General features: G+C 46.9%; 1 protein-coding gene across 1 annotated transcript in view; it reads right to left on the bottom strand.

Annotated features, from left to right (window-relative positions):
- PSAP (prosaposin) overlaps positions 1-8,356 on the bottom strand; it is a 32,967-nt gene extending 24,611 nt beyond the window's left edge. Inside the window, exon 1 of the mRNA XM_070432924.1 lies at positions 8,250-8,356. Coding sequence (XP_070289025.1) covers positions 8,250-8,289 — 40 coding nt within the window. The 5' untranslated portion in view covers positions 8,290-8,356. The remainder of the gene's footprint in view (positions 1-8,249) is intronic.
- Between the last annotated feature and the right edge of the window lie 6,544 nt (positions 8,357-14,900).

Here is a 14,900-nt window from a genome sequence, read left to right on the forward strand (position 1 = left end):
GAGGGATAAGAATGTAATCTTCTTATACTGTACAAGAGTCATATCATGTGGCATAATTAATTTGGGAAAGAGAAAATCCTATTTGTTCATTCAAGAGTACTCCAGTCCAATATAAACTCCTGCTAGCCAAGCTCTTCTTCCAAAGTGTCTTCCTATCAGGTGATGAACAGAGGTGAACTTAAATCACCTTAGATAAGATGCCACAAGTGGACCATGAAGTGGCCCCTGGCAGTACTCACCCGGGTCAAGTGAACAGGTACAGGCAGGGGTGGAAGGTTCTAGACCAGGGGTGGGCAAACTTTTTGACTCGAGGGCCACAATGGGTTCTTAAACTGGACCGGAGGGCCGGAACAAAAGCATGGATGGAGTGTTTGTGTGAACTAATATAAATTCAAAGTAAACACCATTACATAAAAGGGTACGGTCTTTTTTTTTTTTTTTTAGTTTTATTCATTTCAAACGGGCCGGATCCGGCCACGGGCCATAGTTTGCCCACGGTTGTTCTAGACCCAGTCCCAGGTGCTGCTCGGGAGTTGATGCAGTGAGCCAGAAACTGGCGCGGGCCCTACCCCATCCCTGCCAAATGGCTGGGTGGTCTCAACACTTGTAGAAGAAGAATACCCTAAAAAAGATTTCATGCAAACCCCACTAAGGAAATTCTGTTACAGGCTTGCCCCACATAATTGTTTATGAATTAAAGTTTCAGATACATGTGTGTCTACTATACATGTCACTTTTGACTTACATTCTGATGCAGTTGCTCTGGATTAAATCAATGTTAAGCAAAAAAAAAAAAAGGGCACTTAGAACAATGCTGGATACACAATTAACTCAGTGTTAGGTATTACAATGCCTGTAGTTCCCACAGATGAGCCACACCAGTGGTTCTGAGTGTGGTGCAGAGAACCCTGAGGGTCCCAGAGATCCTTTCAGGGGGTCCATGAGGTGAGAATTCTCATACCACCGAGAAGTTGCCCTTTCCCCTCGTTCATTCACAAATGAGGCATATGACAGTGACACTGCAACAGACTGAGAATCCAGCCAGGTGTTATCAAGATTGCAAAACTGTGAAGCAAACCAATTTTCTCCCTAAATGTTTGTGTCTTAGGAAAACTTATTTCATAAAAATCACATTAAATGTAATGGGTTCATCATTATTTATAAAATTTTGTCAGCTTAATCTATAAGATGGTAAATATCGATAGATACAGACCCACAAACGAAAGGTCTCTGAGGTCCCTCAGTAACTTATGAGTATCTAAGGCTCCCGAAAATGAAGCATGTGAGAACCACCGAGTTAACATTCATAAACAACCAACTTCTGGAACAAAAAGGAAGGGAAATAGCTTCCTCAATTTACAGCCGGTTCCTCTTTCAGATTCACCTCAAATCAAAGCCACCAGGGGTATGTAAATCATGTCAGACTCCTGTGTCCCTACCACCCACTAAAATCCCCTGCACAGTTTTGGGGGTCCTTCTAACCTGAACTATTGTAACTGTCAGAACTTTGCTTGAGCCCGAAGTCACCTCTGATCTCTCAACTCCTAAACACGATCTCTTAAAATTCATGTCAGTAAATAAAATGCTTTACTTAATTGTGATAAAGACTTAGCATGCCATAACCAGTTTTGCTCAGTGGATAGAGCGTCAGCCTGCGGACTGAAAGGTCCCAGGTTCGATTCCGGTCAAGGGCATGTACCTTGGATGCGGTCACATCCCCAGTAGGTGTGCAGGAGACAGCTGGTCGAGGTTTCTCTCTCATCGACGTTTCTAACTATCTCTCTCCCTTCCTCTCTGTAAAAAACCAATAAAATATATAAAATATATATTTAAAAAAAGACAAAAAACTTAGCACTATTAACATTTAAGTGTGGTGCACACCAACCCACCAGCACTTCCTGAGTTGACGTCTACGTGGCTACACCTCACACCACGGTCAGCAATGCTGAGCTCTCTGTGCCGAGCACTGCTGTACATGCTGCAGATACAGCAAGGGATCAAGACAGCAAATAAAGGTACCACAATGCCAGGCAGTGGTGAGTGCTCTGAGGAGAAATGAAGCCAAGCCAGAGAAGAGCAAGACTAGGGCAGGATGGCATGGCCACTGCAGACAGAACAGGGGGCAACATCTGAGCAGAGACCTGAGAGGAGGGAGCACACCGCCTGGGTTATCTCAGACAGGACGAGTACAGAATGCAACGTTTCTGAGCAACAATAGGTGCCAGGGGGCTGGACAGCAGCCCTGACCTGACGGGAGGGAGAAGACAGCTTTGAGAGGCAGCGAAGGGCCAGATGTCATGTGACCTTGCAAACAAACTTCAAGTTGTTAACAGGAAGCTACGTAGCTACACAGGAGAGCGTGCCATCACACTGCTGAAGGGTAAGTGACATCCGTAAGACTGGCCAAAAGAACTCTGTGTAGCATTTCCTTCTATCTTATTTATGAAGTTTCGGCCTACAATGTAAATTATTTCTTTTCAAAAGCAGTTATCTATCCAAATATGGCCAGGACTGGCCAAAAGAACTCTCTGTAGCATTTCCTTCTATCTTATTTATGAAGTTTCGGCCTACAATGTAAATTATTTCTTTTCAAAAGCAGTTATCTATCCAAATATAGCCAGAACTCAATTTAAAATTTGGAAGTGCCATTAGAATTCATCTCACTTAGGGCTGGCTAATTGACACATCTATACAATGAAATACTCTGCAGCTACATGTTAAACAGCTGGAGGAAGGAGATTAAGAAGATATGTCACTAAGTGCAATGTGGTAATCTGGGTTGGATACTGCAACAGAAACATGCAATTAGTGAGAAAATTGATAAATTCCAAATAAAGCTTGCAGTCCCGGTAACATACTGTCCTGATGGTAATTTCTTCTGACAGGTGTACAGTGGTTCTGTAAGATGTGCACACTAGGGGAAGCTGGGTGAAGGGTACATAGGAACTCACTGTGCTATCTTGGTAACTTCTCAGTAAATCTCAAATTATTCCAAAATTTGAAGTTTTGTTTGTTTTTAAGAGGTAGTAATAGGATCTATCTGGATTAGCATGAAATGACCTCTAAGGATAAATAAAAGCAGAAATGTAAATGAAAACCACCATTTCACTCTTCAAATTGGCAAAATTTAAAGGTTGATGTCAAGTATTAATGATTCAAGTAAAAAATGCATATTTTGTGGGACTATAAATTGCCAAAAATCACTTCAGAGAGTAATTCAGCAATTTCTAGTTAAGGTGAAATATGTACAATCCACAGCTAAGCAATTCTGTTCCTTAGGTATATCCTCCAAAGAGGATGAACCTCACTAGCCAAGAAAATACTAACATATACAATATTTGTAAATTTTTTTTACATATTTGTAATATATTTTTATTTATTTCAGAGAGGAAGGGGAAGGAGATAGAAACATCAATGATGAGAGAAAATCATTGACTGGCTGCCTCCTGCACGGCCCACATTGGGGATTGAGCCTGCAACCTGGGCATGTGCCCTGACCGGGAATCGAGCCCTGACCTCCTGATTCATAGGTCTACGCTCAATCACTGAGAGGGCAGGCTGTAAAATGTTTTTAAATGATGAAGGTTACATTGTATCTATGAAAGTATAAGACCTGCAGGATTCTCTCTCATCATTGATGTTTTTGCCTCTTTCTCCCTCTCCTTTCCTCTCTGAAATCAGTTTAAAAAAAAAAAAAGACCTGCAGGAGGATGATAAACATCAAGTCCAGGAAGGTGGTTATCTACGGAGGGAGGTGGGGCAGAGGGAGGGTGGTGGCTAAACAGACTTAGCCTAGGAATCACAATTAGTAACGAGAGGCCTAGAATCTGAGAATTCAGGTTACCAGGAACCAGCCCTGATCTGCTGGGCTGCTCTCCCACCTCCCTCCTAACTGCTGACTACGTACCCTGGTTTGTTTTCCTGGCCCAGTAATTATGACCAGCATACATATTTATGCCAATTTAATTTTGTTTTATTAAACTTAAAACAACCTTTGAAATGCAAGACAGCAGGAGATACTACAAAATCAAGGGCAGAGAAGGGTACTATGCTGGTGGGACAAGGACATGGACAAACACAATACTGTTTTTACTCCTGGGATAGCAGCACACCTTACAGTATTCACTACTTAAGCCCTGTCATATAGTGATTTATTAAAGCCTCGCTGCAACCCCATTAGATAGGAATGATTATTACAGGTAGGGAAGCAGTTTAAGTAGCCTGTCCCAGAGTACACAGCTACTGTCAGCAATGTGATAGTTTAACTTCTATTCCACAGTATCATCTGTCTCAGCATAACGAATTACAAATTCCACAAGAACCATGAAATTTGGAGAGATTATTTTTCAGTGCACAGGCCATTACACAAGGCATAATTCAGATTATTTTCTGGAATTTCATGAACAAAAAGTAAAGCAGTTAGTACTTCTGCAACAGTTAAATTCTTCACCCTAATCACTATATTTATCATTGTTTTAAAATGGTTTTTTTTTTTAAGGCAAGGTAATTAGTATTCTCTTCTGATTTAAAGAAAATCTAGCCCAGCCAGTGTAGCTCAGTGGTGGAGCATCGACCCATACACCAAGAAGTTGCTGGTTCAATTCCCCATCAGGGCACATGCCCAGGTTTCCCACTCGATCTCCAGTAGGGGGCGTGCAGGAGGCAGCCGATCAATGTCTCCCTCCCATCGATGTTTCTATCTCTCCCTCTCCCTTCCTCTCGCTCTAAAATCAATTTAAACAAAGAAAAAAAAAATCTAGGCCTTCCTTTTTGGTGGCAGAGCCAAATAGAACCCAGAGAGCAAGGCTCAGAGCCTGACGTCTGTAATCTTGAATGCCCAAGGCAGAAGACTGCCTCCAAAAGCCATGGCTCAGGAGAGGCTTGTTTTGGCCTGGAGAGCTTCCCATGCCTTATTAGGTGGTTACCCACACCACCCCCACCGCCCCCCATCCCTCCCACCCCCGCCCCAACAACACCCTGTTCACCCTTCCTCTTCCCCATTGTCAAGTTCCGGCCTGGCATTCCACAGTTTCGAATAGGAAGAAAATGGAGGAGCAAGTTCAAGTTCTCCTTTCCCTAATCTAGAAAAACCCAGATGACTCAATCCAATATACCCTTCAACTCTCACAGGAGGGACGGGACACAGCTTGTCAAATGTAATTCAAGCACTTACCATATCCTTGCTTGGTTGATACAAATAAACCCTCATGAATTACATTTTCTGAGTAAAACTGATCATTGATTGAAAATTGATATACAGGGTGTTTATCCAAAATTCCTGGCAGGTGAGAACTGGAATTCTGTGGATATTCAGCAGACCATGACATAAATTCATGTCTTGCATCATAAACAGCAGCAGTTATCAAATGAATATATGTAGGGTGTCCCCCAAAAATGTACAAACATACTTTGAATTATAAAGGCAGTGTTTATTAAGATACATTTCCTTTTCAAAATTGAGCTATCAGTTGTTAAAGTGTGTACACATTTTTTTTGGACACCCTGTTTTTTTGTTCACAATACACCTAGCATCCCTACAGAGCCGCCCTGCCTGTGCCGGGCGAACACCATTCAGCTGGCCAGCCATCCACAGGTGACAGTAGCAGGGGCAGCTTGGCTTCGAGGGCAGGTACCACACCATACCACATGCTTTTATGTCACCTCATTAACACTTTTCCACTCGAGGAATCACCCAACAGTATGGCCTTACTGTAAGATTCCTTTATAAGAAGTTCAAAACGAGCAGCTGAGTTTTTACATCGGTGGTGCTAACAAAGTTGTCTCCTTTGGGGCAAGTAAACAGGGTAGTGCATGGAAAGTCCTAGGGGTTCTGGATGCTGCTCCCGCTCTATTCCTTGACCCTGGGTGCTGCTTATGGTAGGTATGTTCACCCAGTGGTAATTCATCAAGTAATACACTTAAAATGTGTATGTTTCCTGAGAGCAAATGACAACTCAGTATGTTTGTAAAAAGTTAAGAGGTCAGTATTGATGGAAGACTAGGAAAAGAGCAAGCAGTCAGAGTCCTGGGTTCTGGTCCTGACTTCGGTGAGTGGCCTATGATTTGGGAGTTACTTCTGAGGGCCTCAGTGTCTTCATTCCTTACAAAGTGGCGAGATCAGATACTCCCCAATTTTCTCGGCATACCATCACTTCCCTTTATTTTCCAGGTAGGGAAAAGGAGGGGCAACTAGAGGGGTAGAAAAGCAACTCAAAAGCAAAGTCTCCACCACGAGGACATTATTAAAACACAACTTATAAAGCTTCGTCAGATGCAGAATGACACTGTGCTGCATACAGCAGCGCCATGTTGGAACCGCAAGTTCTAAGCACCTCCGGGGAGCAGGTGGCAGCTGACACCACGATGCTCCTTCACTAACAGTATCAATATTTGTTAGAAATTTTAGAAATACATTTCCAGAAAAGTACGACCAGAGCTGTCAAGGGAAGTCAGTGTCTATTAAAATGCATCCATTTGCTGTGTTAGCATGACCTTGGCATGACTCTAACGGCCAGGCAGCATGGTTAGCGCAAGGCCATTACAGCACACTCCCATGTACCCAAGTGTGCTGGGAAGCAGGCCTCCTGGCTTAGTTAATATTCTGGTTAACCATCTTCCCATATAAACCAGAGGAGAATTTTACATTTCCAAAGAGTCAATTCAGTTCCTTTTGGGCAATCTGAGTGATTCAGACCTCTTAAAGGTCTTGTGAGGAGTGACTCACTGGCTAAGAACAATTGTTTAATGGGGGGGGGGGGGGGGGGGGGGGCGGTGCTGGGGAGGGGGAATGTTCTCAATCAGTATAGAAAATTTAGAGACTAGCATTTGTTTATTATACCAACCATTAAAATAACAAGCAGTTATCAACCCCAATGAGAAATAAATTTTCTTCAGGGACTATAAAACCAAAAATCTTTATAAGCAGTTCACCTTTCATCCTCTACAAGTAAAACAAGTTTAAGAGCTTGGTTCAAGGTTAAGTACACATTCTTGTGAGTTGCTGCAAGCGAACATGAGGAAAAACATCTTCAACCTACTTCATCTATAAGTATTTTCGTAATTCTTTTGTTACTGTTTATTGAAACTTGCATGGCTACATGATACTTAAAATGGAGGCTAGACCCTCAATTACATAGTTAATAAAGAGAAATGTAGGCTGGCCCTAAAGATCAGGTTTATTTCCCTCAGTGGGCTATTATCTGGAAATACCCAAATGTGTTTGTAACTTAAAAGTCAATGTTACATAAATTAAAATCTGGCTCACTTATAAACTGAAATCTGATTCTGTCACTATCGAACTACAGAAATTTGATTACGTAACCCAATCTCACTCCTTTCCCTTAACCGTGATGACTTAAACGGGGTTAAGAGGTGAGGGCAAGAATTAGGGGGAAGGGAAGGTCACGGTGACCCGGGTAGGGCACTTGGGCCCCTTCTAATTCCAGGAAAGCGGAGCAGCTGGTACCAGGCGCTGCCTGCGGAGCCTGTAATGACCGTAACCACCAGCAATAAACAGGTGTACGAACACTCATGTGCTCAACTTCTCCCATACTTACGTTTTCCCCAAATGTAGGCCACTGCTAAAACTGGCCAATGGCTGTGCAAAGACATTTTAAAGCATGTGAAATGAGGGCTCCGTTGCAAAATCATCCGGATCGTAAAAACCCCGTATCGCCTTCAAGATGTAGGGTCAATAATATATATATATACATATGCAAAGATAAACATCAACACAAGATGGTAGAGTGGGCTTCCATGCCTCCTGCAACTTCAATACTCTCAAAAACCGGGGCAACTGGGGCCCAGGGCCAGTGTGTCCGACTGGATGGGGCTCCATTCCACCTCAATCACGTGCGCCCAGCGCGAGCACAACACGGCTGCGGCCGCGGGAGGGCTCGGCCCCATGGCTGGAAGGGCAGCCTGGGGGGCGGGGCAGGGCCGGACCGTGCCGCCCCCGCCGCCCCGGGCACCGACCGGAGCCCTGAAGGAGATGCCGGCCGCCTCACCCCCTCCTCCCGGCCCCAGGCCCTAAGCGGCCGGCCCGGGTCTCCTTCGCCGCCGGCCTCCCAGCCAACTCCCGCGGTCCCTCGCCGCGCAGCAGGTCCCGGCGCGGCGCACACGCCTGCGCAGTGCGCGCCCCTCGCCAAACCCAGAGGGGACCCGAGAGGCGAGGCCCGCACATTCGCTCCGGGGCGCGAGGCCACGTCCCGCTGGGGACACCCTCCCAGGCGGGGGGTCCCGGGACTTACCCGCGCCCAGGAGGCCGGCTAGAAGAAAGAGAGCGTACATGGCGACGCCGGAGTCCGCAGTCTGCAATGCAGGGCGTCAGCTGATCTCGGGGATATAAGCCTGCCCAGCCCCGACGCCGCCTACCGCGCAGGCGCCAGCTCCGCCCCGCCCCGCGGGCGCCCGCCCAGCCCTCCCGCAGCCTGACTCAGCGCCTCGCAGGGCGCCTGCGCGAAGGGAAGGCGGGGCGGAGAGAGAGGACGGGAGAGGTGGGAGAAGAACGTGGTGGAAGAGAAGGGAGGGGTGGTCAAAATGAAAACTAATAATTGAATAAGTCAGTGTTTGGGATTATATATAGATAATATTTTTTAAATATATTTTTATTGATTTCAGAGAAGGGAGAGGGAGAGAGATAGAAACATCAATGATGAGAATCATTGATGGGCTGCCTCCTGCACGCCCCACACTGGGGAATTGAACCTGCAACCTGGGTATCCAACCTGACCTGGAATCCAACCATGACCTCCTGGTTCATAGGTTGACACGCACCCACTGAACCATGCTGGCTGGGCAATATATAAAATATATTTTAAACCTCACATTTTTTCTGTATGTCACGATTTTCTATTACTCATACCATTTTTCAGATGATAATCTATACTCAAAAAAATTAACAAACTTTAAGTTCTCACAGTCAGAATTCAAACTCACCACTCAACCCACACTGTCTCCTAGAGGTGATGTTTACAGTATTTACTTGGGGGTGTGGGGGGGGGAGCAGTGTGTGACTTCATTCCGGGCCGTTTTCCCTGTTAATATTTCATATTTACAATCACTTTTCTTTCCCATGACTCCCAGACAGGTTTTTCAGTATTAAATACACTCCCTCCCAAGGTCCTACAATGGTTTGTCCGTGGACTTGGAGAGAGTGGAGGAAAGAGATTGAGGAGTAAAATGGAGAATAGAAAGTGCCTCAGCCCTTGGAAAAGGGAACAGGAAGTGAAGCCTGAATTTGAGAACCCAGCTCGGAGTCGGCCAGGGGCCTTGTTGGAGAAGGAAGATGCCCACCCTGCCCAGCCCTCAATCCTCATCTTATTCCAGAAAAGAAGACCTGGATGACCTACAGGAAACAACTCACCTTCTACTATGGCTGACCTTGTCTGGTTGTGAACAGAGGGATGGCACCACCACCACCCCCATTGCACCCCCCTCCCCCCAGGGACAAGTACCTACCAGCCTGAGGGAAGAAGAAAAGGAGGGAAATATCACCTATTAGGGCAGTGGTCCTCAACCTTCCTAATGCCCCGACCCTTTAGTACAGTTCCTCATGTGGTGACCCCCAATTTCATTGTTACAAATTGAACATAATTAAAGCATAGTGATTAATCACAAAAACAATAAGTAATTATATATGTGTTCCCAAAACCGGTCTGGCTCAGTGGATAGAGCGTTGGCCTGCGGACTGAAGTGTCCCGGGTTCGTTTCCTGTCAAGGGCATGTACCTGGGTTGTGGGCACATCCCCAGTGGGAGATGTGCAGGAGGCAGCTGATCGATGTTTCTTTCTCATTGATGTTTCTAACTCTCTATCTCTCTCCCTCCCTCTCTGTAAAAAATCAATAAAATATATTTTTAAAAAATTTATATATGTGTTTTCCGATGGTCTTAGGCGACCCCTGTGAAAGGGTCGTTCGACCCCCAAAGGGGTCGAGACGCACAGGTTGAGAACCACTGTATTAGGGGAAGTCCTTAACGGTCAAGTAGTCCCATTCCATCCACGTGCCAGAGGGCAAACAGGCCAGAAAGGGGAAGACATCGATCAAGGTCACAACTGACCCACTCAGGGCAAACCCAAGAGTTCCAGCCCCCTCCCACCATCTGCACCTCTCCTAGGAACAGCGCACAGACAGAGGCCTCGGAGCCTGTGGTTCCCCCCTCCTCACCGCCCCCACATGGCAGCTCTTACTTCCCACTGGAGAGTCGGATGGGGAAGTAAGCATCACAGTGGGCGATGTGAAAGGACTGAGTAAAGTTGGGACAAGATTTAGTCTCGACTGGATACCTCACCGGTTGGCCTCAGTTGCCAGATGGTGACCTCATGGCTGCCCCATCTGCAGGCTCCCTGAATCATGAGGCAGACCACCCCAACGGGTAAGATAAACGCAAGGGAGATGAGGCTCTAGGATACCGCTCCTTCCCTCAGCTCCTAGCTCAGGGGTGGGCAAACTTTTTGACTCGAGGGCCACAATGGGTTCTTAAACTGGACCGGAGGGCCGGAACAAAAGCATGGATGGAGTGTCTGTGTGAACTAATATAAATTCAAAGTAAACATCATTACATAAAAGGGTACGGTCTTTTTTTTTTTTTAGTTTTATTCATTTCAAACGGGCCGGATCCGGCCCGCGGGCCGTAGTTTGCCCACGGCTGTCTAGCTGAAGGAGCAGGCAAAGCATCCCGTGTTCTGTGCGAGGTCATAAGACTCTAAGCCGAAAGGAGGCTTAGAGACCTTCAGATCCCCTGGTCGCACTTCGGTGGAGTGACTGAGCTGGCACTTTGGTGGAGTGACAGAGCCTGAACCAACCACGACTCTTTTTTAATACCAACCCCTCCTAACTGGAGGGTGTGTCCGTGTTTCTGAGATGAACTTTTGCTGCCTTTCATTTGCACACCTGGAACACAACAGTAATATGTTCCTTCATCCACCTCCTTCCCTATAAGGACATAATTTTAGTAAAGAATATAAAAGTGAGCCCTGGTCGGTGTTGCTCAGTCAGCGGTTAGAGCGTCAGCCCGCCCAGTCAAGGGCATGTACCTGGGTTGCAGATTTGACCCCCAGCCTCGGTTGCAACCAATTGATGTGTCTTTCTCATATCGCTATTTCTCTCCCCGCCCCCCTCCCCCCCCCCCCCACACACACCTTCCACTCTCTCTAAAAATCTATGGAAAAAATATCCTCAAGTAAGGATTAACAACAAGAAAAAAAAAAGAATATATAAGTGAAAGACAACAGTAAGAGGACTATATAACTTTTCACCAAGTCAGTGGGTGTTTAAATCCTCTTAAAACACCTTCCTAACCACCTGTGCATAGGAAACGAGCCATGAAGCTATTCGGACCCTTTGATCTTAGCACACCACTCCTAGTTCTACACCCGCAAAGGAAATGACCCAGAGCTCAGAAGTCTTTTATCCAAAGTGTTCCCAGAAGGGCCCTTTATAGCAACGGAAACTGGGAAGATCCCTAATGCTGAACACTGATGGGCTAAGAAAACCCGCCTGGACTAAACAATCTACTCCAAGCAGCTTTGCAGCGAGAGGTGGGAGCATTAAGTGCTCGTGTGCAGCAGGCCTGTGAGAAAAGTGGCTTCCAAGAAACATAGACAGAGCAAGGCCCAAGGCGCATCCTCTAATTCAGTGATGGCGAACCTATGACACGCGTGTCAGAGGTGACACGCGAACTCATTTTTTTGGTTGATTTTTCTTTGTTAAATGGCATTTAAATATATAAAATAAATATCAAAAATATAAGTCTTTGTTTTACTATGGTTGCAAATATCAAAAAATTTCTATATGTGACACGGCACCAGAGTTAAGTTAGGGTTTTTCAAAATGCTGACACGCCGAGCTCAAAAGGTTCGCCATCACCGGTCTAGGTCAAGCCTTGCCTGCCACTGACTTCCGAGAGGGGCGGGCGGAGCTGGGGAGGGAGCTGCAGGATCCTCCAGGCCAGGCAGGTGCCCAGGGAGCCAGACCCTCCTGCCTGTCTCTCGGAGGGAGGCTGCTGGGCATCAGTGAGGGAGGAACAGAGACCTGGCGGTGGGCGAGTCTGCTGACGTTGAGTCAACTCGTCTTTGTGTTATTTCACTCATCATAATGTCCACACGTTACTTTGTACTTTTTAAAGAAAAAATTGTAGGAAAACTTACGAAAGAAACGAAAATCCCCTTTATCTCCTCCTGTGAGCTCAAGTTTTCAGGGAACCGAAAAGATGACTTTTCCCCAGAAATGTGAGCCATCCTGGGGATGCTGGCAGAGTTCCTGAGGGCTCTCCAGTTCGGGCCCCAGTTCCTCCTGACGCCCCGCTTCTGGTGCTTGGCGGCTCTTGAAACCCCCACCTGTGGGCGCACCCTCTTGGGTGCATGCCCACTCAAATCTCCTTACTCCTGAGGTGGCCTGGGTCCCCATGAGACTGCAATCAGGGGAGCAATGGGCAGTGGCTGCTCGTCCCGGGCTCACCCCTGAACCTGTCTCCAAGGCCCTCTTTTCTCTGACTTTACAGGGAGCTGACAGCAGCCCAGCCTGGGCTCTCTCCTGCTGCTTCTTCTATCCCAGGCCCTTCCTTGTTTCACTGCCCCCAGCTTTAATAAATATCCTCCCAAAATCAAAATAATAATAATAGTAGTTCCTCTGTGGACTGCAGAGGGCTTCCATCTGTTTCTACAACCAAACAGTTGTTGGCCAAGACCGCTGATACTACTGAGGCCTCCGATACGAAAGCCCAGACTACCCGCTTGGCCCCAGAGCTCCACTCTGGCTCCTCACACGCTGGCTTCTCCACCCTAGAACTTCATGCTGCCCTGGAAGGGCGACCCCCAGCCCCACTATGTCTCAAAAACAAGCTCAGGCTCTTCCCTCCGCAGCATCTCCCTCATCAGACCTCTGGCCTCCAGACTCTCCTGCCTGCATCTGCCTTTCTGCCTTGTCCAGGCTCCTCCGGCAACCACTCAACTTCAGTCACCCAACCTGCCAATTCCCAGCCTCTGATTCCTTCTGTTCTAGCCCCACCTGCCCTGGGCTGCCGGAGAATCACCCACCCCAGCCAGCCTCCCCAAGCCCTCTGCTCTGCTCAGCACCTATTTAACCCTCCCATGTGGCTTAGTCTGCTATTGTCTCTTAATACCCTTCACCTCTTTTTCCCTGATTTTTAAAAATATATTTTATTGATATTTTACAGAGAGGAAGGGAGAGGGATAGAGAGTTAGAAACATCCATCAGCTGCCTCCTGCACACCCCCCACTGGGAATGTGCCTGCAACCAAGGTACATGCCCTTGACTGGAATCAAACCTGGGACCCTTCAGTCCGCAGGCCTACGCTCAATACACTGAGCCAAACCGGTTAGGGCTCCCTGATCTTGATAGTTGACCATCAAACCCTTATTTCTGGCTCAGCACATGGACTACATTTCCCAACCTCCCTTGCAGCCACAGGACTTCATTTTGGCCAATGAGACAAAAGAACAAGTTCCCATTTTGTGACCTAGGTACAGTTCTTAAAAGGAAGAGACGCCTCCAATGTAACTAGCTCACATCTGGCACTGCCAGGACACTGGCGCAGTGCTGGAGGACTGCCCTGGAAGGTCCCAGCTGAGCCCGGCTGTTGTCTGGGAGGGTTGGGTGGTCCAGGGAATGAGCAAGCAGGGGGTGGGCATCGGTGAGTCGGCTGCTATTTACCAGCTGGTATAGAAGAATTTAAATTATTTTACTACTGATGCAACTCTACTAGTCTGTGCCAGCTAAGCGTCAGTCCTAGCTACAAACGTCTTTCTTCTTTGTGCTGCTTGGGTTGCAGACATAATGGCAGGAGCTCAAGCTCCTGGACCCTGAGGTGGAGAAGTCTTGTTCAGGATGATACTGCAGCAGGAGGAGAACCTGGATCCCTGATGATTGTATCCGCTCCGGTCTGTCCACCTCCAGACTCTATGTGAACACACACACACAGCTTACTTAAGCTTTCATTATCTTGAGATTTTGTTACATTTCAGATCTTCTCAACAATGCTCAAGCCCCCGCCTCGTCTTTATCTACATCGTTCTCATGTCCTATTTTTCCTTTCTCTCTCTAAGAAGGAAATGCCTTTTCTTCTCTTTGTGAGGCTAAATTTTAGATGCTAACCCCTTCTATGCTTTTGCTGATCAGCTCCTGTGACCTCTTGGACTGACCTAATATTCTCTCCATTCCTTTTGTCCATTGCCTGTGCCTTACCAATCCTATATAGTAAAAAAATAATATGCTAAGTGTCCAGTACTCCATTCAACCAATCAAAGCATAATATGCTAATGATATGCTAAGACCACTCAACCACTCGCTATGATGTACACTGACCACCAGGGGACAGACGCTCCAACTGGTAGGTTAGCTTGCTGCTGGGGTTGGGCGATCAGGACTGAGCAAGACGGATCAGACACGCCCTGGAGCCCTCCCGTGGTCTCTTCCCTGCTGGCCAACCTCCCACGTCCCTCCACAGCCCCAATCGTGCACTGGTGGGGTCCCTTGGCCTGGCCTGTGCCCTCTTGCAATCTGGGACCCCTTGGGGGATGTTGGAGAGCCTGATCCCACAGGCCAGGCCAAGGGACCCCACTGGTACACAAATTCATGCACCAGGCCTCTAGTTGTTAAATATTTTTATTATCATCCCTCTAGAACTTTGCCCCATCAATTGTCCTTTCCTTTCTTATATCTTCAGTCCCCCGCCCTTGCCACTGATTCTCCCCCCTCAGATGAGAAATGTACAAAATGCTCACTCACTCCAAAAAAAAATTTTCTCACCCCTGACTTTTACTTAAGCTTGTAAATTTTCTCCAACCTTCCCTTCACTATCATAGTCCTTGCACAGTCACCTACACTCACCATATCTACTACTCTCCCTCCAGACTAACTCTAACCCAGTCCCCTCCATG

The sequence above is a fragment of the Myotis yumanensis genome, unplaced genomic scaffold (assembly GCF_028538775.1).
Source record: "Myotis yumanensis isolate MYYU_CA2020_CCGP unplaced genomic scaffold, mMyoYum1.0.hap1 SCAF_13, whole genome shotgun sequence".
NCBI lineage: Eukaryota > Metazoa > Chordata > Mammalia > Chiroptera > Vespertilionidae > Myotis > Myotis yumanensis.